At 44.8% G+C, this 22,300-nt stretch overlaps 1 protein-coding gene across 1 annotated transcript in view; it reads right to left on the bottom strand.

Moving 5' to 3' along the window:
- Nucleotides 1–11,881: 11,881 nt before the first annotated feature.
- Nucleotides 11,882–22,300, bottom strand: part of TRMT5 (tRNA methyltransferase 5) — a 32,997-nt gene continuing 22,578 nt past the window's right edge. Inside the window, exon 5 of the mRNA XM_082242625.1 lies at nt 11,882–12,057. Coding sequence (XP_082098751.1) covers nt 11,990–12,057 — 68 coding nt within the window. The 3' untranslated portion in view covers nt 11,882–11,989. The remainder of the gene's footprint in view (nt 12,058–22,300) is intronic.

Genomic DNA, 22,300 nt, shown 5'->3' on the forward strand with positions numbered 1-22,300 from the left:
AGATTGCAATAAATCGTAATTGTCAGACAGGAGCTCAAAATCCTTCCTGAGATCATTATGTGCAATGGCCAGTTCGTCATGTTTTGCCTCAAGTAAATCAGTGCGGCCCCCTAAGGCAGCTATTTCTTGTGACAGTGTATTGGTCGATTTATCGATCTCTGTCTGGAATTTGTCTGCCAGTTTGTTGTACATCGCTGTGAGACTAGCATCCAAATCAGCTTTAGATTTGCTATTAGCGTACTCACGGTCTGCTGCAGGGGGTGTAGTGGAAGGTGGCGGTGAAGCGGTCTCTGCATGCTGCTGAGAGCAGGCCTGGGCGCCATCTTTGGTCATCTTGGTGGTTTCTTTAGTGCGGAGGAGATATGTTGTCAGGGAGCGTTTTTGAGGGCGACCCCGATTGTTCTTTTTGGCTGACGGCATGCACGGGATGTTCCCACGGGGGTGCTGGTACTTTGTGCTGTGAAAAGTTTCGATCTGGCCCCGTGAAAGCCGCCTGTCTCTCCCCCTTCCGACGGAGCTGAGCCGCTAGTGACCTTCCAGCTCCGCGCATGCGCCCCCAAAAGGTATAATCTCTATCCTGCGGGTGGAGAATACACCAAATATCTACCAATTGATGCGAGTGGAGATGTTTTTTAAGTCTAGAACGGGTATTTTGAGGTAGGGATGAGGAGCCCGTTGTTGAGTCCTTATGTGGGTTGAGTGTAAAGTTGAAATCACCTAAAATAAGAGTTCCTTCCGCAAAGGAGTCTAGGGAAGAGATACATGACTCCAGTACTGTTATTTGTCCTGTATTTGGGAGATACATTTGCCAGAGCGAATGTCTGCGACTGGATTTTGCCCTTTATAAAAATGTATCTTTCCTCCTGGTCAGTGTAGATGTCCAAAAATTGCCATGGGAGGGTACTGGACAAGAGGATACTTACCCCCTTTGATTTGGAAGAGGGAGACACACTATGGTATGCCACCAGGAAATGCTTAATATGCAGTTTCAGGACTCTATCTGCTCTAAAATGAGCTTCCTGAAGAAACACTATTTGAGGGCGTTGTCTCCATAAATCGGAGAGGCAACTGCTCTTTTTTTCAGGGGTGTAAAGGCCTTTACCATTCCAGGACAGTAGTTTCAGCACCATCCTGAAGAAATAGGTCCCACTTGGCAACCCTCACTGGTGAGTGGAAAACTGGGTGGAGGGGAGGAGGAGAGGAAAAAATAGGGGGAGGGCAGGGAGGGTGAAGAAGGGTGGGAAAGAAAAAAAATAAAGAGATAAAGGAGGGGGAGAAAGTTAGTTAATAAAGACAGAAGAGGGAGAAACCAGCAATAAGGAGGAAGAAATCTACTACTTTGACTCCAAATGGAGATTAACTGCCGTCATCGGCAAACTTTCTCCTCGCTGCATTTAGAATTCATAACTAATAACTCTTCAACTAATGGGTTCAGATGTGTAGACTGTTAGTTCAGGGTGAGGTGGCAAGCCAGACTGTCCCTAGTTAGTCACTCCGAATCCCCTGCCAGACAGACAGGGAGGTTTGCTACTGAGAGGACAAGCCAGTCCTTGCCATTTGAGGTAACAGACCAAGTGATAGCATTCTTCATGGTTACATTGGTGAGGTGGGTGTAAGCCAGCCACATGTGCACATGAAGCATCTGCAAGGGGCCCTTTGCAAAACTGCATCTATCACAGAAGAGCTTAAAACGTAACTCCACTTTTGTTGAGAAAAAAAACATTCCCCTTTGTCATGTGCCAATATTGACTGGTATTTGGAACTGTTCATAATTCCCTCTACCTTAGTTCCAGCTGAAGAAAAACAGCCCCAAAGCATGATGCTGTCACCACCATGCTTCACTGTGGGTATGGTGTAGTTTTTGCACCAAACATATCTTTTGGAATTGAAAAGTTAAACCTTGGTTTCATCAGACCATAACACATTTTCCCACATGCTTTTGGGAGACTTCAGATGTATTTTTGCAAAATTTAGCTTGGCTTGGATGTTTTGTCTCTCAGGTCATCTATGCAGGTGCTGGTGGTGTCCTCCTTCGAGGCCGTATCATATGCTCAGGCCCACACGAGACTTTTGCAACAGGAGATCCTTGTCAAATGTAAAAAGGATCCTCTATCCCTGGACAGTCTGATTCATTTGAGTCGGAGATCCAAGAACTCCCTGAATTGGCTCAGCTCTCCGAATCTTCTCCACGGAAATCCTTCCTTCAAGTATTGTGGATGGTGGTGACGACAGATGCCTGTCTGACTGGTTGGGGGGGGGGGGGAGAGTGCTGGGCACCCTGAATGGTCAAGGGACTTGGACGCTGAAAGAGTCCAAGCTCCCAATCAACGTTCTGGAACTGAGAGCAATCAAGTTGAGCCTGTTCCACTGGATGGACAATCTCAAGGAGTGTTCTGTCCGAGTCCAGTCTGACAATGTCATGGCCGTGGCATATGTCAATCATCAAGGGGGCATGAGGAGTGCCCTGGCAGCTCTGGAGGTAGCCGAGATCCTGCGCTGGGCAGAGGACTACGTCCCAGCCCTATCCGCCGTGTACATTCTCGGTGTAGACCATTGGCAGGCGGACTACCTGAGTCGTCAAACTCTGTGTCTTCAGTGGGGGACCCCGGATGTGGACCTGTTCGCCTCCAGACAAAACAGGAAAGTTTCAAAGTTTGTGGCTCGCTCCAGAGATCCTCTGGCCAATGCAGTAGACGCCCTGGTGGCTCCCTGGAGCCAGTATAGGCAAATTTATGCGTTTTCTCCGCTGAAACTTTTATCTCACCTGCTACACGGGGTTGAGTTGGAGGAGATTCCGGTGGCTCCAGATTGGCCCCGGAGATACTGGTATGCCGACGTGATTCGGCTGAAGGTCGCAAGTCCATGGACACTTCCTCTGTGGGAAGATCTTCTATCCCCGGTCCGATTTCCATCCTGGTTTACAGTCGCTGGCTTTAACGGCTTGGCTGTTGAGAGCAAGGTCTTAAATGACAGGGGTCTGTCCGATTCTGTGATCCCTACCTTACTCAAGGCTAGAAAGTCCACTTCCCGGAAGATTTATCATCGTACGTGGAAAGCGTACATTGCTTGGTGCGAATCGCTGAAGCTGCACCCTAGATCCTTTGCTATCAGCAGGATCCTGCCCTTTCTATGGAAAGGGGTTGACCAATGTTTGGCGTTGGGCACTCTTAAGTGTCAAACCTCGGCCTTGGCTGTGTATTTCCAACGCCCTTTGGCTACGTACTCTTTGATTTGCACGTTTCTTCAGGGGGTTCACCATTTGGCTCCCCCCAGGAGGTCTCCGTTACCTCCTTGGGACCTTAATTTGGTTCTATCGGTTCTTCAAAAATCTCCTTTAGAGAACATAAGATACATTTCCTTGCTCGCCTTGTCGCAGAAAGTTGCCTTTTTGGTGGCTATCACCTCTGCGCACAGGGTTTCTGAACTAGCACCGCTATCTTGCCGCTCTCCTTATCTGGTAATACACAGGGATAAGGTAGTGTTACGGCCTAATCCGTCGTTTCTTCCTAAGGTGGTTTCAGACTTCCATCTGAACAAAGACATTGTGCTTCCGTCACTCTGTCCGAAACCTTCACATCCTAAGGAAATTGTCTTGCATTGCTTGGATGTGGTTCGGGCGATACGGGTGTATCTGGAGACTACTGAGTCCTTTCGTAGGGGTCAGGCTGCGTCTGCGGCGACCATCTCTTGATGGATCAGACAGACGGTGGTGAAGGCGTATTCTCTTAAGGGCAAGGTTCCTCCTTTCCCTGTCACGGCTCACTCTACGCGGGCATTGAGTGCCTCTTGGGCTTTCTGCCATTAGGTGTCAGTGATGCAGGTTTGCAGGGCGGCCACATGGTCCTCTGTACAAACGTTCACCAAGTTTTACAGAGTGGATGTGTTAGTATCCTCAGATGGGTCCTTTGGCCGCAAGGTTTTGCAGGCCCCCATTTAAGGGGCAGTCTACTTTTCCTTCTCCTTTATGGTTTTGCTACAATTGAGCCCCAGTTGTTGCTTGTTGGGCTCCATGTTATATAGTTGGCTATGTTAGCCGTGGGAATTGCATTCTTTAAGTTTGTCCTTTCCCCACCCCTCAGTGGTTACTGCTTTTGGACGTCCCATCTGTCCATGATTTAAAGCAGCAGCTACGTCCGTCGGTGAACGAAAGAGAAAATTGGATTTTTTACTTACCGTAAAATCCATTTCTCTGAGTCCACCGACGGACGTAGCTCCCCCCCTCTTTTCTCTGAAGAGTTGGGTTTTGGTTACTATTCACTGCTTGCAACTAAACTAAAGGTGCAACGGTGAGGCCAGGGGTAATAACGCAGGGATCCCGCCCCCTGGGCGTGTCATTTGGCTCTACCTGGTCACTCCTAATGGGAGAGGCTTATTACCCATCCGTCTATGATTTAAAGCAGCAGCTACGTCCATCGGTGGACTCAGAGAAATGGATTTGTGCACACTTAAGCAAACACATTTTAGTTTTATTTTTAATTCAGAATATGGCGTAAACATCATGAAAGCCTGGATCCATCCTGCATCGTATCAACAGTTCAGGCTTGTGGTGGTGGTGTAATGGTGTAGGGGATATTTTCTTGGCACACTTTTAAATGCCACAGCCTACCTGAGTATTGTTGCTGACCATGTCCATCCCTTTATGACTACAGTGTACCCATCTTCTGATGGCTCCTTCCAGAAGAATAATGCACCATGTCACAAAGCCGAAATCATCTCACCACTGGCAATGAGGTCACTGTATTATTATTATACAGGATTTATATAGCGCCAACAGTTTGCGCAGCGCTTTACAATGTGGGGGAAGACAATACAGTTACAGTACAATTCAATACAGGAGGAATCAGAGGACCCTGCTTGTTAGAGCTTACTGTACATCTCACCACTGGCAATGAGGTCACTGTATTATTATTATACAGGATTTATATAGCGCCAACAGTTTGCGCAGCGCTTTACAATGTGGGGGAAGACAATACAGTTACAGTACAATTCAATACAGGAGGAATCAGAGGACCCTGCTTGTTAGAGCTTACTGTACTCCAATGGCCTCCGCAGTCACCAGACCTCAATCCAATAGAGCACCTTTGGGATGTGGTGGAACGGAAATTTGTATCATGGATGTGTAGCCGACAAATCTGCAGCAACTGCGTGATGCTTTCATGTCAATACGGACCACAATCTCTGAGAAATGTTTCCAACAACTTTTTGGATCTATGCCACGAAGAATGAAGGCAGAAGGGGGTCCAACCTATTACTAGCAAGGTGTACCTAATAAAGTGGCCATTGAGTATATATATATATATATAGATAGTGCTTTGCGAAAGTATTCGGCCCCCTTGAACTTTTCGACCTTTTGCCACATTTCAGGCTTCAAACATGAAGATATAAATCTGTAATTTTTTGTGAAGAATCAACAAGTGGGACACAATCATGAAGTGAAACGAAATTTATTGGAAATTTCAAACTTTTTTAACAAATAAAAAACTGAAAAATTGGGCGTGCAAAATTATTCAGCCCCCTTAAGTTAATACTTTGTAGTGCCACATTTTGCGGCGATTACAGCTGTAAGTCGCTTGGGGTATGTCTCTATCAGTTTTGCACATCGAGAGACTGAAATTTTTGCCCATTCCTCCTTGCAAAACAGCTCGAGCTCAGTGAAGTTGGATGGAGAGCGTTTGTGAACAGCAGTTTTCAGTTCTTTCCACAGATTCTCAATTGGATTCAGGTCTGGACTTTGACTTGGCCATTCTAACACCTGGATATGTTTATTTGTGAACGATTCCATTGTAGATTTTGCTTTATGTTTTGGATCATTGTCTTGTTGGAAGACAAATCTCAGTCTCAGGTCTTTTGCAGACTCCATCAGGTTTTCTTCCAGAATGGTCCTGTATTTGGCTCCATCCATCTTCCCATCAATTTTAACCATCTTCCCTGTCCCTGCTGAAGAAAAGCAGGCCCAACCCATGATGCTGCCACCACCATGTTTGACAGTGGGGATGGTGTGTTCAGGGTGATGAGCTGTGTTGCTTTTACGCCAAACATAACATTTTGCATTGTTGCCAAAAAGTTAGATTTTGGTTTCATCTGACCAGAGCACCTTCTTCCACATGTTTGGTGTGTCTCCCAGGTGGCTTGTGGCAAACTTTAAACTACACTTTTTATGGATATCTTTAAGAAATGGCTTTCTTCTTGCCACTCCATAAAGGCCAGATTTGTGCAGTATACGACTGATTGTTGTCCTATGGACAGAGTCTCCCACCTCCGCTGTAGATCTCTGCAGTTCATCCAGAGTGATCATGGGCCTCTTGGCTGCATCTCTGATCAGTCTTCTCCTTGTATGAGCTGAAAGTTTAGAGGGACGGCCAGGTCTTCGTAGATTTGCAGTGGTCTGATACTCCCATTTCAATATTATCGCTTGCACAGTGCTCCTTGGGATGTTTAAAGCTTGGGAAATCTTTTTGTATCCAAATCCGGCTTTAAACTTCTCCACAACAGTATCTCGGACCTGCCTGGTGTGTTCCTTGTTCTTCATGATGCTCTCTGCGCTTTAAACGGACCTCTGAGACTATCACAGTGCAGGTGCATTTATACGGAGACTTGATTACACACAGGTGGATTCTATTTATCATCATTAGTCATTTAGGTCAACATTGGATCATTCAGAGATCCTCACTGAACTTCTGGAGAGAGTTTGCTGCACTGAAAGTAAAGGGGCTGAATAATTGTGCACGCCTAAATTTTCAGTTTATTTGTTAACAAAGTTTGAAATATCCAATAAATTTCGTTTTACTTCATGATTGTGTCCCACTTGTTGATTCTTCACAAAAAATTACAGTTTTATATCTTTATGTTTGAAGCCTGAAATGTGGCAAAAGGTCGCAAAGTTCAAGGGGGCCGAATACTTTCGAAAGGCACTGTATATATATCATAGTTTTGTAGACTCTCTAAAACTTTCCTACAGGCTAAATAGACACGGATTTGGGTTATTTTTTTCATCAAGGAAATGTAGCAGTATACAGTCTTCCCTTAATTTATGAATAAAGATTATTTGCAAAACTTTATAACAGAAACAAAGAAAAATGTGTTTTATTTCAAAATTTTTGGTCTATTTTTGTTTACCAAAAAAATTAAAAACCCAGTGGTGATTAAATACCACCAAAAAAAAAAGCGGTGTCCCCCCCCCCCCCCCCCAGGCTCCTTAACATGCATTCTACCTTATATATATTGCTTCAGTCTCCCCTTCATGTGTCTCTGCCCAATTTTACAAATTCTTGGTCCATGGACCTTGGCCATGAAGTTTTTATGAAGATTGGCAAACCTCTTTTTAATTTACTCTCAAATCTTCTATCCCATGTTATGCCCAGGAGAAGAATTTTAAGATCTTATCACGCTGGTATAGAGATACCGTTACACTTCACAAAGGGTTTCTCTCCATGCCTAGTGCTTGCTGGAGATGTGGACAGGTAAGAGGTACCAAATTTTATTTGTTGGGAGTGTTCAAAAATACACCTTCTTTGGCAGTCTATTTTTGAAATGTATAACACGTATGACGAATCCTTGCAGCCTTCACTGGAAATAGCTCTATTATCCATATTATCTCATTCAGGTACTTCTCAAAAATGGAGCCTTTTATGTTTTTTTTTTATCTCTGAGCAACTAGACAAATTATACCTTAATTTTGGAAATTGTCCACACCCTTTGGGTTTCTACCCTAAATTACATGTTCATGGAGAAAATTAAAGCACTCCATGCTGACAAGTATGATCAATTCAATGTACTTTGGTAATTGGGATACATTTTTCGTCATCAGATTCCCTTAACCGTTTCCTTCCCAGTACGGTTGGATCTGTCTCCTCTTCCCTGGTAGTTGGTTGTATTTTGAGGACTCTTAAAGTGATTGTAAACGATCACCTTGAAAAACAACCCATTCAGTTTAAAATAGAAATGAAAGGCAAAACATTGTTGTATAAATATTAAAAAAAATACCTTTTTTCTCTTTTTTTAATAAGGGATCACATTCACTCTCTCAGCTACAAAAGAGCTTCGAGGGAGGAGGAGAAGATACAGCACACTGATTTTCCCAGTGAATGGTTGTGCAATGGGGGTGTGTCAGGACAAGTCTGATAATTGGAGGAGAGCAGCCTGAGTTCCCAGCATAGCTAGAGAACTGACCACGACGGTGTGCTCTCCTGCTTAGGGTGGTCAGTTTGTAATAGGAACGCAGGGGGCTTGGCAGGAACACCAAGGATTTCACATAAAGGAAGCAATACAAAGAGAACCGGAGACTTTCTCATACAATTGGGAATATGAAGTGCTGGGGGTAACAAACACTTTAAATCCCTGGTTTTCCATCTAGGAGGGAATCGTCTTCCTGGGAAGGAATTTTTTCCTCCTCCATTTTGTCTCTTCATAAAGCCCCTCTGCAGAGGTTTATATTCTGTCCATGGGGTCCTCCCCCCATGTCATACAACCCCTTTTTTTTCTTCCCCTCCTTTCTATCTCTCTCTTGATGTGTGTTTCACCTTTCTTCATTGGGACACTTGATTTTTTTCTGTATTTGGTATGCAAGGTTATCCTTGGGCTTCAGCCTACTATTGTTTGAACCGTTGTTTTGGTATTTCAATTATGTATTACTCTACACTTCATGTCTCTACTATATTTGGTTCATATCATTTGCTGTTACACGTGAGCTGATGAATACTTCGACCTTGATGAAATTCAATGTCCATAATTTTCCTCATAATGTCGTCTTCATTTCCTTTCTTTTTTGTATATTGTCTGTGCTTAACCCTAATAAAAATATATTAGACTATATAGTCACAATCGCTCCAGGGCCTGGATTGGCTTAGTGACATCTGCCTACAGCAGACTTTACCCTGCTGTTGGCTGTAAATGGGTCACAGTAGTGCAGAACAGAGCTTGGCCCTACTTCTGCTTTAAAGTGGAACTAAACCGACATTTGCAAAAGCTGCTAGCAGGGAGCTTTTGGCCAAAAACCTGGAGAGAAGAGGACAGTGACCAGTGAGGGAGGCAACCACTGCATTGCTGGAAGGTGGAGAGTATCTCTGGGGAGGGGGGACAGGCTTTGTTTAAAGTGGAACTTTACCCATAACAAATGCCTCCAGAATTGGTCCTGTTTCTTCTAGCTGGAGGCTGCCTTTTTGCTGAAGCCCTGAACAGCAGTAAATTAAAAAGTGAAACTAAACCCACTGATTTAACGGTTTCAAAAACGTTACATTCCTAGAATGCTGGTATTGCTAACTGTCACATTTGCTTGTGTCCTCAACCAAACCATCAACTCATCATATGGCTGGTGTCATAACTGATCACATGTGCAGCACCACGGCAGTTGCAGATCAAACATAAGCAGTTTCCTTGGCTAATTATGCTTTAAAGCAATCAGCAGATCAGCCTATACAAACTCGGCAATGCCTAAAAATAGAGAGAAACTGAGCATGTGCAGAGCAGGGTGCGAAAGTATTACTGGATTTTAAAAACAGTATACAGGCGGTCCCCGGGTTATAAACGGAGGGAGACAACATGCAGTGAGAGGAAATCTAGCCCTAGGCAGGGAAATTCACTTCTGTAAGAGTTCTCATGGGAAAAAGGTGTCTTCACTGAAGCGTTATTACAAATCCTTGTTTCCACAACAACCCAAACTTTTCGAAAACCAGTTGTCCTAGGGACAGAAAATGAGGTGAAATCTTCTGAACAGTGATACAGACAGCAAAAAAATAAATAAATTGTACAGGGGTGTTAACCTTCCCTATGATATCCAAAAAACTAAAAAAAAAATATTATTTTGGCTTGGCTGGAGCTACACTTAAAATATGTACCTGTTCCGACTTACAAACAAATTCGACTTAAGAACAAACCTACAGTCCCGATCTTGTTTGTAACCCGGGGACCGCCTAGAGACACTTAATTTTAATGTTTTCCATAGCTATACCTGCAAAATGGGCAAGCCTGAAGTGATCTACCAGGACTTCATTTTCTGACTAAAGTTCCACTTTAACTGCAGCAGATAGAAATCAGGTTTTCGAACCTGTGGTTCGATGTATTTAGCGTTCCTGTTGAGTATGGCAGTTTATCTATACATACAGTACTGTGCAAAGGTTTAGGCACTTGTGAAAAAATTCTGTAAAGTCGGGATGCCTTTAAAATGTATTGGGTGAACCCTCTATATATGCATTGGAGCTCCGACCTGTAGAGAAATCACCAGAGAGCATAAAGTGCACCTGTCATGAAACAAAATATTTAGGCTCCGATTTCTGACAATGTTCGTTGTCTATCAATCATGCCAATGCTTTGAATTTTAACGCTTCCCGAGTTAATGACAGAAAACAAATAAGGAATTGTCAACAGTGTTGCATTTTGGTTTTTATGTCATTGGCAGCCAGGTGACTAGAATCTTCTGAACAAGGCCAGCCTCCCCATTTCTCCTGTCACAGCATACTTTAAGCCCGGTCAGATCAGAGGCATCATTCAAGGAACCTATACAAAGACATATAGCAGATCTCATCACTGACCTGTTTCTGTAAATGCTGGTTGATTAACTCTGGCTTAAAGTGATGCGCTAAAGCTAAGAACATTTTCTATTCCTCTGCCCTACCCTTCACCTGTGTGAGGGGGAAAAGAAGGAAGAATAGATCCAGTGTTTGGCACGGCTGCACCTATTCTCCCCTCTAACACAGCACTTGAATAGAAGCAGGAGCCATTGGCTTTTGCTGCCATCAAATCAAATGCAATGAGGAGGAATTAGGGAAGTCCCATTGTGTAAGTCTATGAAGCGCGGCTCCATAGACACAGCTCAGGAGCGTGCAGACGCGGTGTGCCTCCATAGCAAGTGGCTTGCTATAGGGACACATGAAGAGGAGGAGGAGGCGGCGCCAGGATCGCTGGCAGGGAACCCGAAAAGAAAAGAAGAGGATCGGGACCGCTTGGTGCAATACCACTGCACAGACCAGGTGAGTAGAACAAGTTTGTTATTTTAATTTAAAAAAAAAAAAAAAGGATTGACTTTACTTTAGTAACATCAGGGAACTAAGAGCTTCTAATCTGGTCTGGGTCAGTGATGCCAAGTACTGAAGTGTTTGGACCGGAATGACCAGAAGCATGCTGCTAGGTGGAGAAAGAGCTCATTATGCTGCTTCTGCTTCACTATCCAACCACAGGTTGGGACAGGTTCAATACAGTCTGGGCTAGAGGAAGTGGGTTCAATAATGCCGGTCATCACACTAAGGACATCTTTTAGAGAAAATGAAGTAGCCTGGGGGAAACCTCTGGATTGAAAGGTAATATTGCAACAAAAAGGTGTTTAATTGTATATTTTAATGGGCTATTCCTTTTTTTTTTTTTGGGTGCAGTTCTGCTTCAAAGTAGGGATGCACTGATCCGGCTTTTTTGGAGCCGATACCGATATCTGGCGAGGTGAAATCGCCGATACCGAACCGAAGCTACACACAAAGCAAGCGGCTGCAAAGCCGCTGCTTCATGTGTACGGCTCCTCCATTCACAGGCGGAGTGCATCTGATATCACTTCGCCTGTGATCGGACCTATACAGAAGTAGCGGCTCCCATCCCATACTACTACTGCACCTAGTAAGGGATGGCTGAGCCGTTACTCAGCAAAAACGGCTTAAACTTTACCGATCTCCGATCCAGCTATTTTGTCCGGATCGGGGCCGATTTCCGATCAGAATATCGGATCGGTGCATCCCTACTTCAAAGCTGTGTAAAATCCAACCCGTAGTAATCTAAAAGTTTTTTGAGAAAAAAAATTCACTTAGTTGTGGCTCCACATCCTAATTTTCTTCTCTTTCTCTACTTGTAAACAAAATCCAACCCAGCATGTAAGTATTCAGACACCAATGTGCTAGACAACTTGTTATAGTTGTTTGTTCTTTAATAAAATGTAATCATACACACGAATCACATTCATAATTCAGTCTATTCAAAATGCAGAAAACAAATTAAAAAGCGGGTCACCCAACTACTGTGTTGATTCATTTTCTGTGCCGCTTTCTTCATCTTTGCGAATTCGCTTCAGCGCTGGCTCACCTAGAACAGAAGCACACACAAGTTACACTTCCACTTTATTTTGGGATAAGTTTGTATAAGTTTTTTCCCAAGTTTCTCATCCTTTACTCAGAACAGATATTGGGGAAGGTTAAATTCCATGTCAGGATTTTATTACTGTCAGTTTTCCCACTAGGACATGATGTAAGCACAAATAATCCCATACAGACAAAGACCGACAGGAATCTGGCCACCATAAAAGATAAAAAAAGTGATTGCTATGTCATTGTAGTGATGTACCCTCAATCACTGCCATAGGGAAATCTCTCTAACTGACAGCATATACCCCTCTCCAAAAAAAAAAAAAAACTGCTTAGTATAATATACAGTGGGTACGGAAAGTATTCAGACCCCCTTAAATTTTTCACTCTTTGTTATATTGCAGCCATTTGCTAAAATCATTTAAGTTCATTCTTCTTCCTCATGAATGTACACATAGCACCCCATACTGACAGAAAAACACAGAATTGTTGACATTGTTGCAGATTTATTAAAAAAGAAAAACTGAAATATCACATGGTCTTAAGTATTCAGACCCTTTGCTGTGACACTCATATTTAACTCAGGTGCTTTCCATTTCTTCTGATCATCCTTGAGATGGTTCTACACCTTCATTTGAGTCCAGCTGTGTTTGATTATACTGATTGGACTTGATTAGGAAAGCCACACACCTGTCTATATAAGACCTTCCAGATCACAATGCATGTCAGAGCAAATGAGAATCATGAGGTCAAAGGAACTGCCTGAAGAGCTCAGAGACAGAATTGTGGCAAGGCACAGATCTGGCCAAGGTTACAAAAAGATTTCTGCTGCACTTAAGGTTCCTAAGAGCACAGTGGCCTCCATAATCCTCAAATGGAAGACGTTTGGGACGAACAGAACCCTTCCTAGAGCTGGCCGTCCGGCCAAACTGAGTTATCGGGGGAGAAGAGCCTTGGTGAGAGAGGTAAAGAAGAACCCAAAGATCACTGTGGCTGAGCTCCAGAGATGCAGTCAGGAGATGGGAGAAAGTTGTAGAAAGTCAACCATCACTGCAGCCCTCCACCAGTCGGGGCTTTATGGCAGAGTGGCCTCTCCTCAGTGTAAGACACATGAAAGCCCGCATGGAGTTTGCTAAAAAAACACCTGAAGGACTCCAAGATGGTGAGAAATAAGATTCTCTGGTCTGATGAGACCAAAATAGAACTTTTTGGCCTTTATTCTAAGCGGTATGTGTGGAGAAAACCAGGCACTGCTCATCACCTGTCCAATACAGTCCCAACAGTGAAGCATGGTGGTGGCAGCATCATGCTGTGGGGGTGTTTTTCAGCTGTAGGGACAGGACAACTGGTTGCAATTGAGGGAAAGATGAATGCGGCCAAGTACAGGGATATCCTGGACAAAAACCTTCTCCAGAGTGCTCTGGACCTCAGACTGGGCCAAAGGTTTACCTTCCAACAAGACAATGACCCTAAGCACACAGCTAAAATAACGAAGGAGTGGCTTCACAACAACTCCGTGACTGTTCTTGAATGGCCCAGCCAGAGCCCTGACTTAAACCCAATTGAGCATCTCTGGAGAGACCTAAAAATGGCTGTCCACCAACGTTTACCATCCAACCTGACAGAACTGGAGAGGATCTGCAAGGAGGAATGGCAGAGGATCCCCAAATCCAGGTGTGAAAGACTTGTTGCATCTTTCCCAAAAAGACTCCTGGCTGTATTAGATCAAAAGGGGGCTTCTACTAAATACTGAGCAAAGGGTCTGAATACTTAGAACCATGTGATATTTCAGTTTTTCTTTTTTAATAAATCTGCAACAATGTCAACAATTCTGTGTTTTTCTCTCAGTATGGGGTGCTATGTGTACATTCATGAGGAAGAAGAATGAACCTAAATGATTTTAGCAAATGGCTGCAATATAACAAAGAGTGAAAAATTTAAGGGGATCTGAATACTTTCCGTACCCACTGTATATCATATCATATCGATTAGTGTTGATATTTTTCAAATATCCTGCCTCTGTGTATAGTTTATAAATAAAAGTCACATGCCTGATGAAAGGGTCCTGCTGTAATGATGTGATCGCTTAATTACAAAAAAAAAAAAAAAAAAAAAAAAAAAAAAAACAACACTTTGGAGCCACTCTTGAGATTCTTGGTGAGCTGGTGAAATTTTTTGTTCTAGTTTGTAATTAGGCAAAAGTGCAAATCAAATTCCCTGATATACAAAAATCACTAGATGGATTATCTGCAAATCTGTGTATGTATTACAATACTTAAAATAAGGAACAGCACGTAAAATAATTCAAAAGTTACTTTAACCACTACACTATTGCTGTATGTTTAGGAGTGACAGATAAGTGGGACTGTTAGTTCCCCCAGCACTGTTTATAAATGTCACTACCCATCCCTAACGGCTGTAAACTGAGCTGTCATTTGATGGCTTGGGCCACAGCCATTATGTACTGAGCTGATCTGTGTGGCTCTGTACTATGTGACTAATCAGGGTGGATAAAAATATACATATAATATATTTATCTTTTTTTTATATTTATTTTAATAAAATACTTTTGAAGTAAAAATCTATCTAAAAGATAGTTTTCTATTTAAGGTATATTGATAATTAAGTTTATGCAGCATGAAATGGAGCTTAGTTGTGTAGCATGAGGCTGTATTATTCTGCAATATTTACATTTGTGGTGAACTCATTCAATAAATCCAAGCCCTGCAAGTTGAGATAACATGCACTGCATTGAGGCATTCACACAATCTCACACTAACCATGAGATATAACAAAGTTCAGGAATATTCCTTTATCCCATTGTTTTGCAAATTTATGTACACTAAAAACTGTATGATTGAATCGGTTTCTATATCGCGGTTTTACTAATCTGACAGCTTATTATTCTAAATAGGAAACCTTCATTTCTCTATCGCTCATTGACAGACGTAGTCTTCTTGATTCTCAAGAGCTGGGTTATGTTGTCTCCGCAGGAGTAGGACTAGGCAGAAAGACAAAACGTTCTGGCTCCACCTTAGGGGCAGTCCCTGAGGGTATATCCTCCCTCGCTCTGCTACAGGGAATCAGTTTTTTTCTGTCTAGTCAGGAGTAAGGACCTAAGTTCCTTGCTGGGATCTTTTGGTCCTGGCAAGACTTTTTTCTTTAGAAAAAGACATTTTTTAGGTAGTTTTTCTCCAGTGTTTTTCCTGTGAGATCTTCAAGCAAAAATGCCGGACTGGGCGACACTTGTGGTCACCCCAGCCGGCCTACGAGCGTGCGCAGACCATTGCATTGCGCTTGGTCGGCCGCGACACATTCAAGTAAGTATGCGGGGCCGGGCAACGGGCTGGATGTTGAGATCCAGTGGTCACCCCGGTTTCTGCCTACGAGCACGTGCAGACCAGAGCTCCGCGCTGGGTCGGCCGCGACGGAGTCCCATTGGAGGGACTGACCTTGCGAGTTAAAAGTCTCGCTTGGACGCCAGGAACCAGAGAGTCGAGGCGTCCGGAGTGGTCCACAACCCCCCACCCCGGTGGAGAGGGTATTGTGAAGAGAGGGTGCCTGTCGGTTTGGTATGGTGAGTAAACGTCCCCTTTTTTCTTTCCTCGTTATGAGGCAGTATGAATTATGGGCCCCTCCATATATGGTCAGTATATATCTGATACTAAAAAGTCCCCCTTGTAAATACAGCATGTGTTTGTGGGAAGTGGACTTGGTTTGAGAGCTAACACTCTACCCAGCAGACTGTAACATTACAGCAGACATAGGAGGTATAATCCTACCTTATTTGTAGTGCATCTCCTGTAGATCCATATATCGCCACTTAGCAGAGATGCAGGTGGATGTGCTGGGAAAACGATTTCGGCGGTCCGCCGCCATTTTGCCGTAGACCAAGTCATGTATGTCCTCAGGTCACGCCGGCCGCCATGTTTTTGGAGTCTTATGTCTCTTCTATGGGGGCGGCCATGTTTCGTGAGCCCAGCTACCTCGTGGAGAGCTGGGAACGCCGGAAGGCGTACACAGGGGGCGGAGCCACGTCCTTCTACATGGGAAAAAGCAACAGCTCCTTCCAGTCTGTAAAAGACAGACGCTGACTGCAGTTGGTTGGAAACTTCACTGCATCGGTTGGTGAGCCTTGGGGGTCCCTCTCTCTCTCTGTGGGATCGAGAAGCAGGTACTCTGAGGGGCGCTATTGCGCTAGGGGGAGACACACAAAAAAAAAAAAAAGAAGCTTTTTTGTTTTTGCTGGCAAAGGTGTCCTGAATTAACATGGACCCTGCCACTCATGTATCTCCTCCGGATCCCCTCGAGGGGTCTGTAGGATCCTCCAGCACCCCACTGACAATTGAATCATTGTCAGCTATTATGGAAACTTTTGTGTCCCGGGTGGAAGTGGCTTGTCAGGGACAGGGCGCAAGAAAGCGACCCCCGCCTAACCCCTTATTATCTGAAACCTCGGATTCAGACTCTGAGCCTATTTCTGCAGTTGCAGGTACTTCATCTGGGATTGGTGTCTCGGGTCCTGTCTCTTCAGACAGCGAGGAGGATGTTTCGGCATCAGCCATAGCCCGAGAGGAAGCGTTGGTAAACGCACTCATTGTATCTGTTCAAGAAACCTTAAGATTACAGGGTATTCCATCGGAAATAGCTGAAACTGAAATCCCTTTTGGGACTAAAAAACGCATCAAAGTGGCGAAGGTTTTTCCATTGCCCAAATGTTTTGGCAATCCAATCGAAGAAGAATGGCGTCTGCCAAAACGCACTTTTACTATTTCTAAACACATTAACAGGCGTTATCCGTTTGAGGAAACCCTCATTAAGAAATGGACAGAACCACCTGTGGTGGATTCACCAATTGCTAGATTGAATAAAGCCACGGTTATTCCTCTAGAAGACGCTCCGTCTTTTAAAGATCCAGTGGATCGCAAGATAGAAGCTATGTCTCGCACCATGTTTTCCTTGATTGGATCAGCTTTCAGACCTATAATAGCTATTGGTCTGGTTTCGCAGGCTGTAACTGAATGGACCAAGTGGTTACGCCGGGACTTAGAAGAGGTCCCTCAGGCGGTATCAGATTTGTTGGAACAAATGATACAGGGGTTACAGTTTGTGTGTGATGCGGCGTTAGACGCCACTCCATTATTGGCGCGAGCATCAGTCTCAGTAGTGGTTCTCAGGCGTACACTGTGGCTAAAAGGTTGGTTAGCCGACCAAGGTTCCAAAAAAGCATTGGCTAATATCCCCTTTTTAGGAGAGCGTCTATTTGGAGCCAACTTAGATGAGATCATTAAGGATCTCACGGGTGGAAAGAGCACCTTTTTACCTCAAAATTTTAAAGGTAAAGGAACTCGTCAAAGACGAGGGCCTTCTTTTTCTGCTCACAAGAGGTTTTTTCGTCCCGCGGGTGAAAAAATTAAGTCCTCCAAAGCTCCTGCAGGAGGCGTCAGGGGTCGTTGGTCGGGCAAGCAAAAGCCCGCCCCCTCCAGACCTGAAGATAAACCGTCCAAAGCCTGAAGGTGCGCCCCCACCCATAACTGGGGTGGGGGGACGTCTTCGCCGGTTCCCGGATCCATGGCTTTCCAGAATCCCGGACAAATGGGTTTGCGAAGTCATAAGGTCAGGGTACAAGATCGAGTTTCGATCTCTCCCACCGGCGCGATTCTTCCCTTCCAATATTCGACTATCCCCGGATCGTTTAGAAGATCTGCGGAGAGCAGTCACAGATTTACTACAACAAGGAGTGGTAGTCCACGTTCCTTGGACAGAACGGTTTCAAGGGTTTTACTCAAACCTATTTACAATACCCAGGAAAGAGGGCAAAGTGCGTCCAATTCTAGACTTAAGGGCACTCAATTCTTTTGTCAACATAAGAAGATTCAGAATGGAGTCCATTCGCACAGTAGCAGCCTTCCTGCATCCAGGGGATGTCCTAGCGTCCATAGACATCAAGGACGCATATCTTCACATTCCCATTTTCGCAGGACATCAGCGATTTCTACGCTTTTCCGTAGAAGAGAACCACTATCAGTTTGTGGCGTTACCTTTCGGTCTCGCCATGGCTCCGCGGGTCTTCACAAAGGTGTTGGCCCCAATGTTGGCACTACTGCGCCAAAGAGGCATATCGATTCTTGGTTACCTAGACGATCTTCTGCTTCATGCAGAGTCTCCTCAGACCTTGCTACAAAACATAGAAATTACTATGATTTCTTTACAGGAATTCGGGTGGCTGGTGAACCAGCAAAAGTCATTTCTGGTTCCCACCCAGAGGCTCGAATATCTGGGTCTAATTCTAGACACAGTCAGGACAAGAGTTTTCCTTCCGGTAGGGAAACTCCGAAAGATTCAATCAGCAGTCCAGTTGTTACTGTCCAACAGCTGGTCTTCCCTTCGGACTTGCATGAGGGTTCTGGGGTTGATGGTGGCTTCCTTCGAAGCAGTCCCATTTGCCCAGTCCCATACCCGAATTCTTCAGCAAGAGATTCTTCTCAGATGGAATCGGAATCCGGAATCCCTGGACAATCAGATCCGATTGAGCAAACAGACCAGAGAGTCTCTGGTCTGGTGGCTTCGGTCTCCGATGCTCAGCCAGGGAAAGTCATTTCTGCCAATATATTGGACGATAGTGACCACGGATGCCAGCCTATCCGGATGGGGAGGAATTCTCGGTCAGTTATCTGTCCAGGGACTTTGGTCCCCGGAAGAATCCAGATTGCCGATAAATGTATTGGAACTGAGAGCGATCAGACTTTGTCTGATTCACTGGACCGAGCAGCTCCAGGGCAGCCCGGTTCGGATCCAGTCGGACAATGCCACGGCCGTGGCTTATGTCAATCACCAGGGGGGCACCAAGAGTGTCCGAGCGGCCAAAGAAGTGGCTTGCATTCTTCGCTGGGCGGAACGATTTGTTCCAGCGATCTCTGCGGTGTTCATTCCGGGGGTGGAGAATTGGCAGGCAGATTATCTCAGCCGTCAGACTCTGGATCAGGGGGAATGGTCCCTCCATCCAGACGTTTTCCACCAGTTGTGCCTACGGTGGGGCACCCCGGATGTGGATCTGTTGGCATCACGATTCAACAGGAAAGTTCAGAGATTCGTGGCTCGCTCCCGCGATCCTCTAGCAGAGACCGCAGACGCACTGATCGCCCCGTGGGGGCAATACCAGCTAATGTATGCCTTCCCTCCTCTCGCGTTACTGCCAAGACTTCTTCGCAGGATAGAGGAGGAAGGAATTCCAGTAATTCTGGTAGCTCCGGACTGGCCTCGTCGAGCTTGGTACGCCGACGTGGTCAGACTGGTGGCGGACGTCCCGTGGAGACTTCCTCTCAGGGAGGACCTACTGTCTCAGGGACCGATCTTCCATCCTGCTTTACGATCGCTGGCTTTAACGGCCTGGCTATTGAGACCCAGGTGCTGAAGGACAAAGGTTTGTCAGCTTCAGTTATTCCTACTCTAGTTGAAGCAAGGAAAGCGACTTCCAGAAAGATTTATCATCGCACATGGAAGTCCTACATTGCATGGTGTGAACCTTTGGGGTTCCGTCCTCGGTCTTATTCGATTAGTCGAATATTAGCCTTTCTGCAACAAGGGGTTGAGCAGAAACTGGCCTTGAGTACTATCAAGGGTCAGGTCTCAGCATTAGCTATCTTCTTTCAGAAGCCTTTGGCTACTCATTCCTTGGTGCGGAATTTCATCCAGGGGGTGCGACATCTGGCTCCGCCAGTGCACGCGCCGTTACCCCCCTGGGATCTTAATTTAGTGTTGTCGGTTCTTCAGAAACCTCCCTTTGAAGATATTAGGGAGATTCCTCTACCTACGTTGTCCCAGAAGGTGGCCTTCTTGGTGGCTATTACTTCTGCACGCAGGGTGTCAGAACTGGCCGCATTATCTTGTCGTTCACCATATCTGGTGGTTCATAGAGATAAGGTGGTTCTTCGTCCGAATCCATCCTTCCTACCAAAAGTAGTTTCAGAATTTCATCTGAATGAAGAAATTGTGTTACCTTCCCTGTGTCCTAAGCCCAGTCATCCTCGGGAGTTTGCTTTACACTCCTTGGATGTGGTCCGGGCGATCAGGGTATACTTGAAAACGACAGACTCGTTTCGCAAGACGGATTCACTTTTTGTGATCCCGGATGGACCCAAAAAGGGGTTTGTCTGCATCTGCCGCGACCATTTCCAGATGGATCAGACAGACGGTAGTACAGGCTTATTCTATTAAGGGTCGGGAGCCCCCGTTCCCTGTTAAGGCGCACTCCACTCGGGCGCTTAGTGCGTCATGGGCCTTTCGCCATCAGGCGTCAGTGGTCCAGGTGTGCAAGGCGGCTACCTGGTCGTCGGTGCATACCTTTACAAAACATTATAAAGTTGATGTGATGGCATCGTCTGATGCCTCGTTTGGCCGCAAGGTTTTGCAGGCCGCAATTTGAGGAGACCAGTGGTCTACCTCGAGGGTTTTTTCCGTTGGAAATTTTTCTTTTAGTCTCATTCTTTGTTTATAATGAGCCTTTAAAACTTCTAGTTTGGCACCGGTTGGGCCTTCTAGATTGGATTTGATTTTGTCAATCCCACCCCTCATTTGTGGCACTGCTTCTGGATGTCCCAGCTCTTGAGAATCAAGAAGACTACGTCTGTCAATGAGCGATAGAGAAAAATGGATTTTTCTAAGATCTTACCGTAAAATCCTTTTCTCTTAAGCTCATTGACAGACGTAGCACCCGCCCCTCTATCATTGAGTTGGGTTGGGTTAAATTCTCTGTTACTGCTTTAGAACAGAACTGATTCCCTGTAGCAGAGAGAGGGAAGATATACCCTCAGGGACTGCCCCTAAGGTGGAGACAGAACGTTTTGTCTTTCTGCCTAGTCCTACTCCTGCGGAGACAACATAACCCAGCTCTTGAGAATCAAGAAGACTACGTCTGTCAATGAGCTTAAGAGAAAAGGATTTTACGGTAAGATCTTACAAAAATCCATTTTTTATTTGCAAATATTAAAGAGTCTAACTACCAGAAAGAATAAGTCCTTACATTTAAAGAGCACCTGTCATTTCAGATCCATCATGGCACCGCCTGTTAGCAGGCATCCACTCACCTGCTGCAGCCACGTCCCTCACCTTGTGGCGTCACTGCCGCATCACCAACCGTCCCATTAAAGTGAAAGGGACTGTCGGCAAGTCAACAGCGGGTCAGAGGAGCCACTGCAGGTCAAAGATGAAAGTTGCTCTTCATAAATTAGGATTTAAATCAAGCCTTTACTAGTGATTTAAATCGAATCCACTCTGTGACCAAGCAAAGTGATCACAAACGTAAACACTTTTTTGTGGGTTTCCATCCCCCTTCCGTGTACAAAGAGAAGAAATGGAAATTTAAGAAAAAGGAAAGAAATTAATGGATCAGCAGCTGGTCCATTCTTTCATTTTTACTGACCGTGAGATCGATCCCACTACTGTGACAATAATTTGCGTGATGTAAAACTATATTTTCTCTTTAGAGAAAACTTGTGCAAGTAAAGGCGGCCATGTATCAGCACCATAGTATTATTTTAGAAATAGAATGTCCTGGTCTGTGAAATTAAACCTATTACTGTGCTTCTGACATCCAACAACTTCAGAAATTTGAATTTAGATTCCGGTGTGGGTCTAGCAGGAAAAAAATACTCAATTACCACAATGCATTGAAAAGCCCTTTTATAATCCGTTTTGTTTGATCTATCCTGTTTGCATGTTGTAGTAGAAGAAAGACACAGACACAAAATAGTTCACCATGAACGGCATTGAACTGTATATTGCTTTGTATATAGCAGAAAATCCTTTTCTTTAGTATTCTGCTTTTTAATTACACCGGCCTTGTTTAGTCCTCCCTGATACACTCTGCACTAGTCTGGGATTGAAGAAGCTTATTAGAGGTGTCCTGCCAGCGAGCCCCCTTTGCACACCCAGCACATGTTCCCATGTGGGGAAAGCAGCTTTATGTTGGTGTTTTGGAGTAACAGAAATGTTTGATACAAACTCAGCGCGTCGGACGTAGCATGTCCTAGCACATCAGCATGCACACCATGCCAGGAACACTAAAGCTAGGTCACAGTTTATTTTTCATGCTGTGTTTGTCTCATTTGTGTGTGTGTGTAATATATATACCGTCACATCAGACTTCTTGCACACGGCCATACAGCATGCATGTAAGGTCTCCTCTGGGTCCCAATGCCGCAGCATATGAATGCAGATGGTGTGCGTTTGGAGCATACATCAGT

This window comes from Pelophylax lessonae, assembly GCF_965119305.1.
Source record: "Pelophylax lessonae genome assembly, chromosome: 13".
Taxonomy (NCBI): domain Eukaryota; kingdom Metazoa; phylum Chordata; class Amphibia; order Anura; family Ranidae; genus Pelophylax; species Pelophylax lessonae.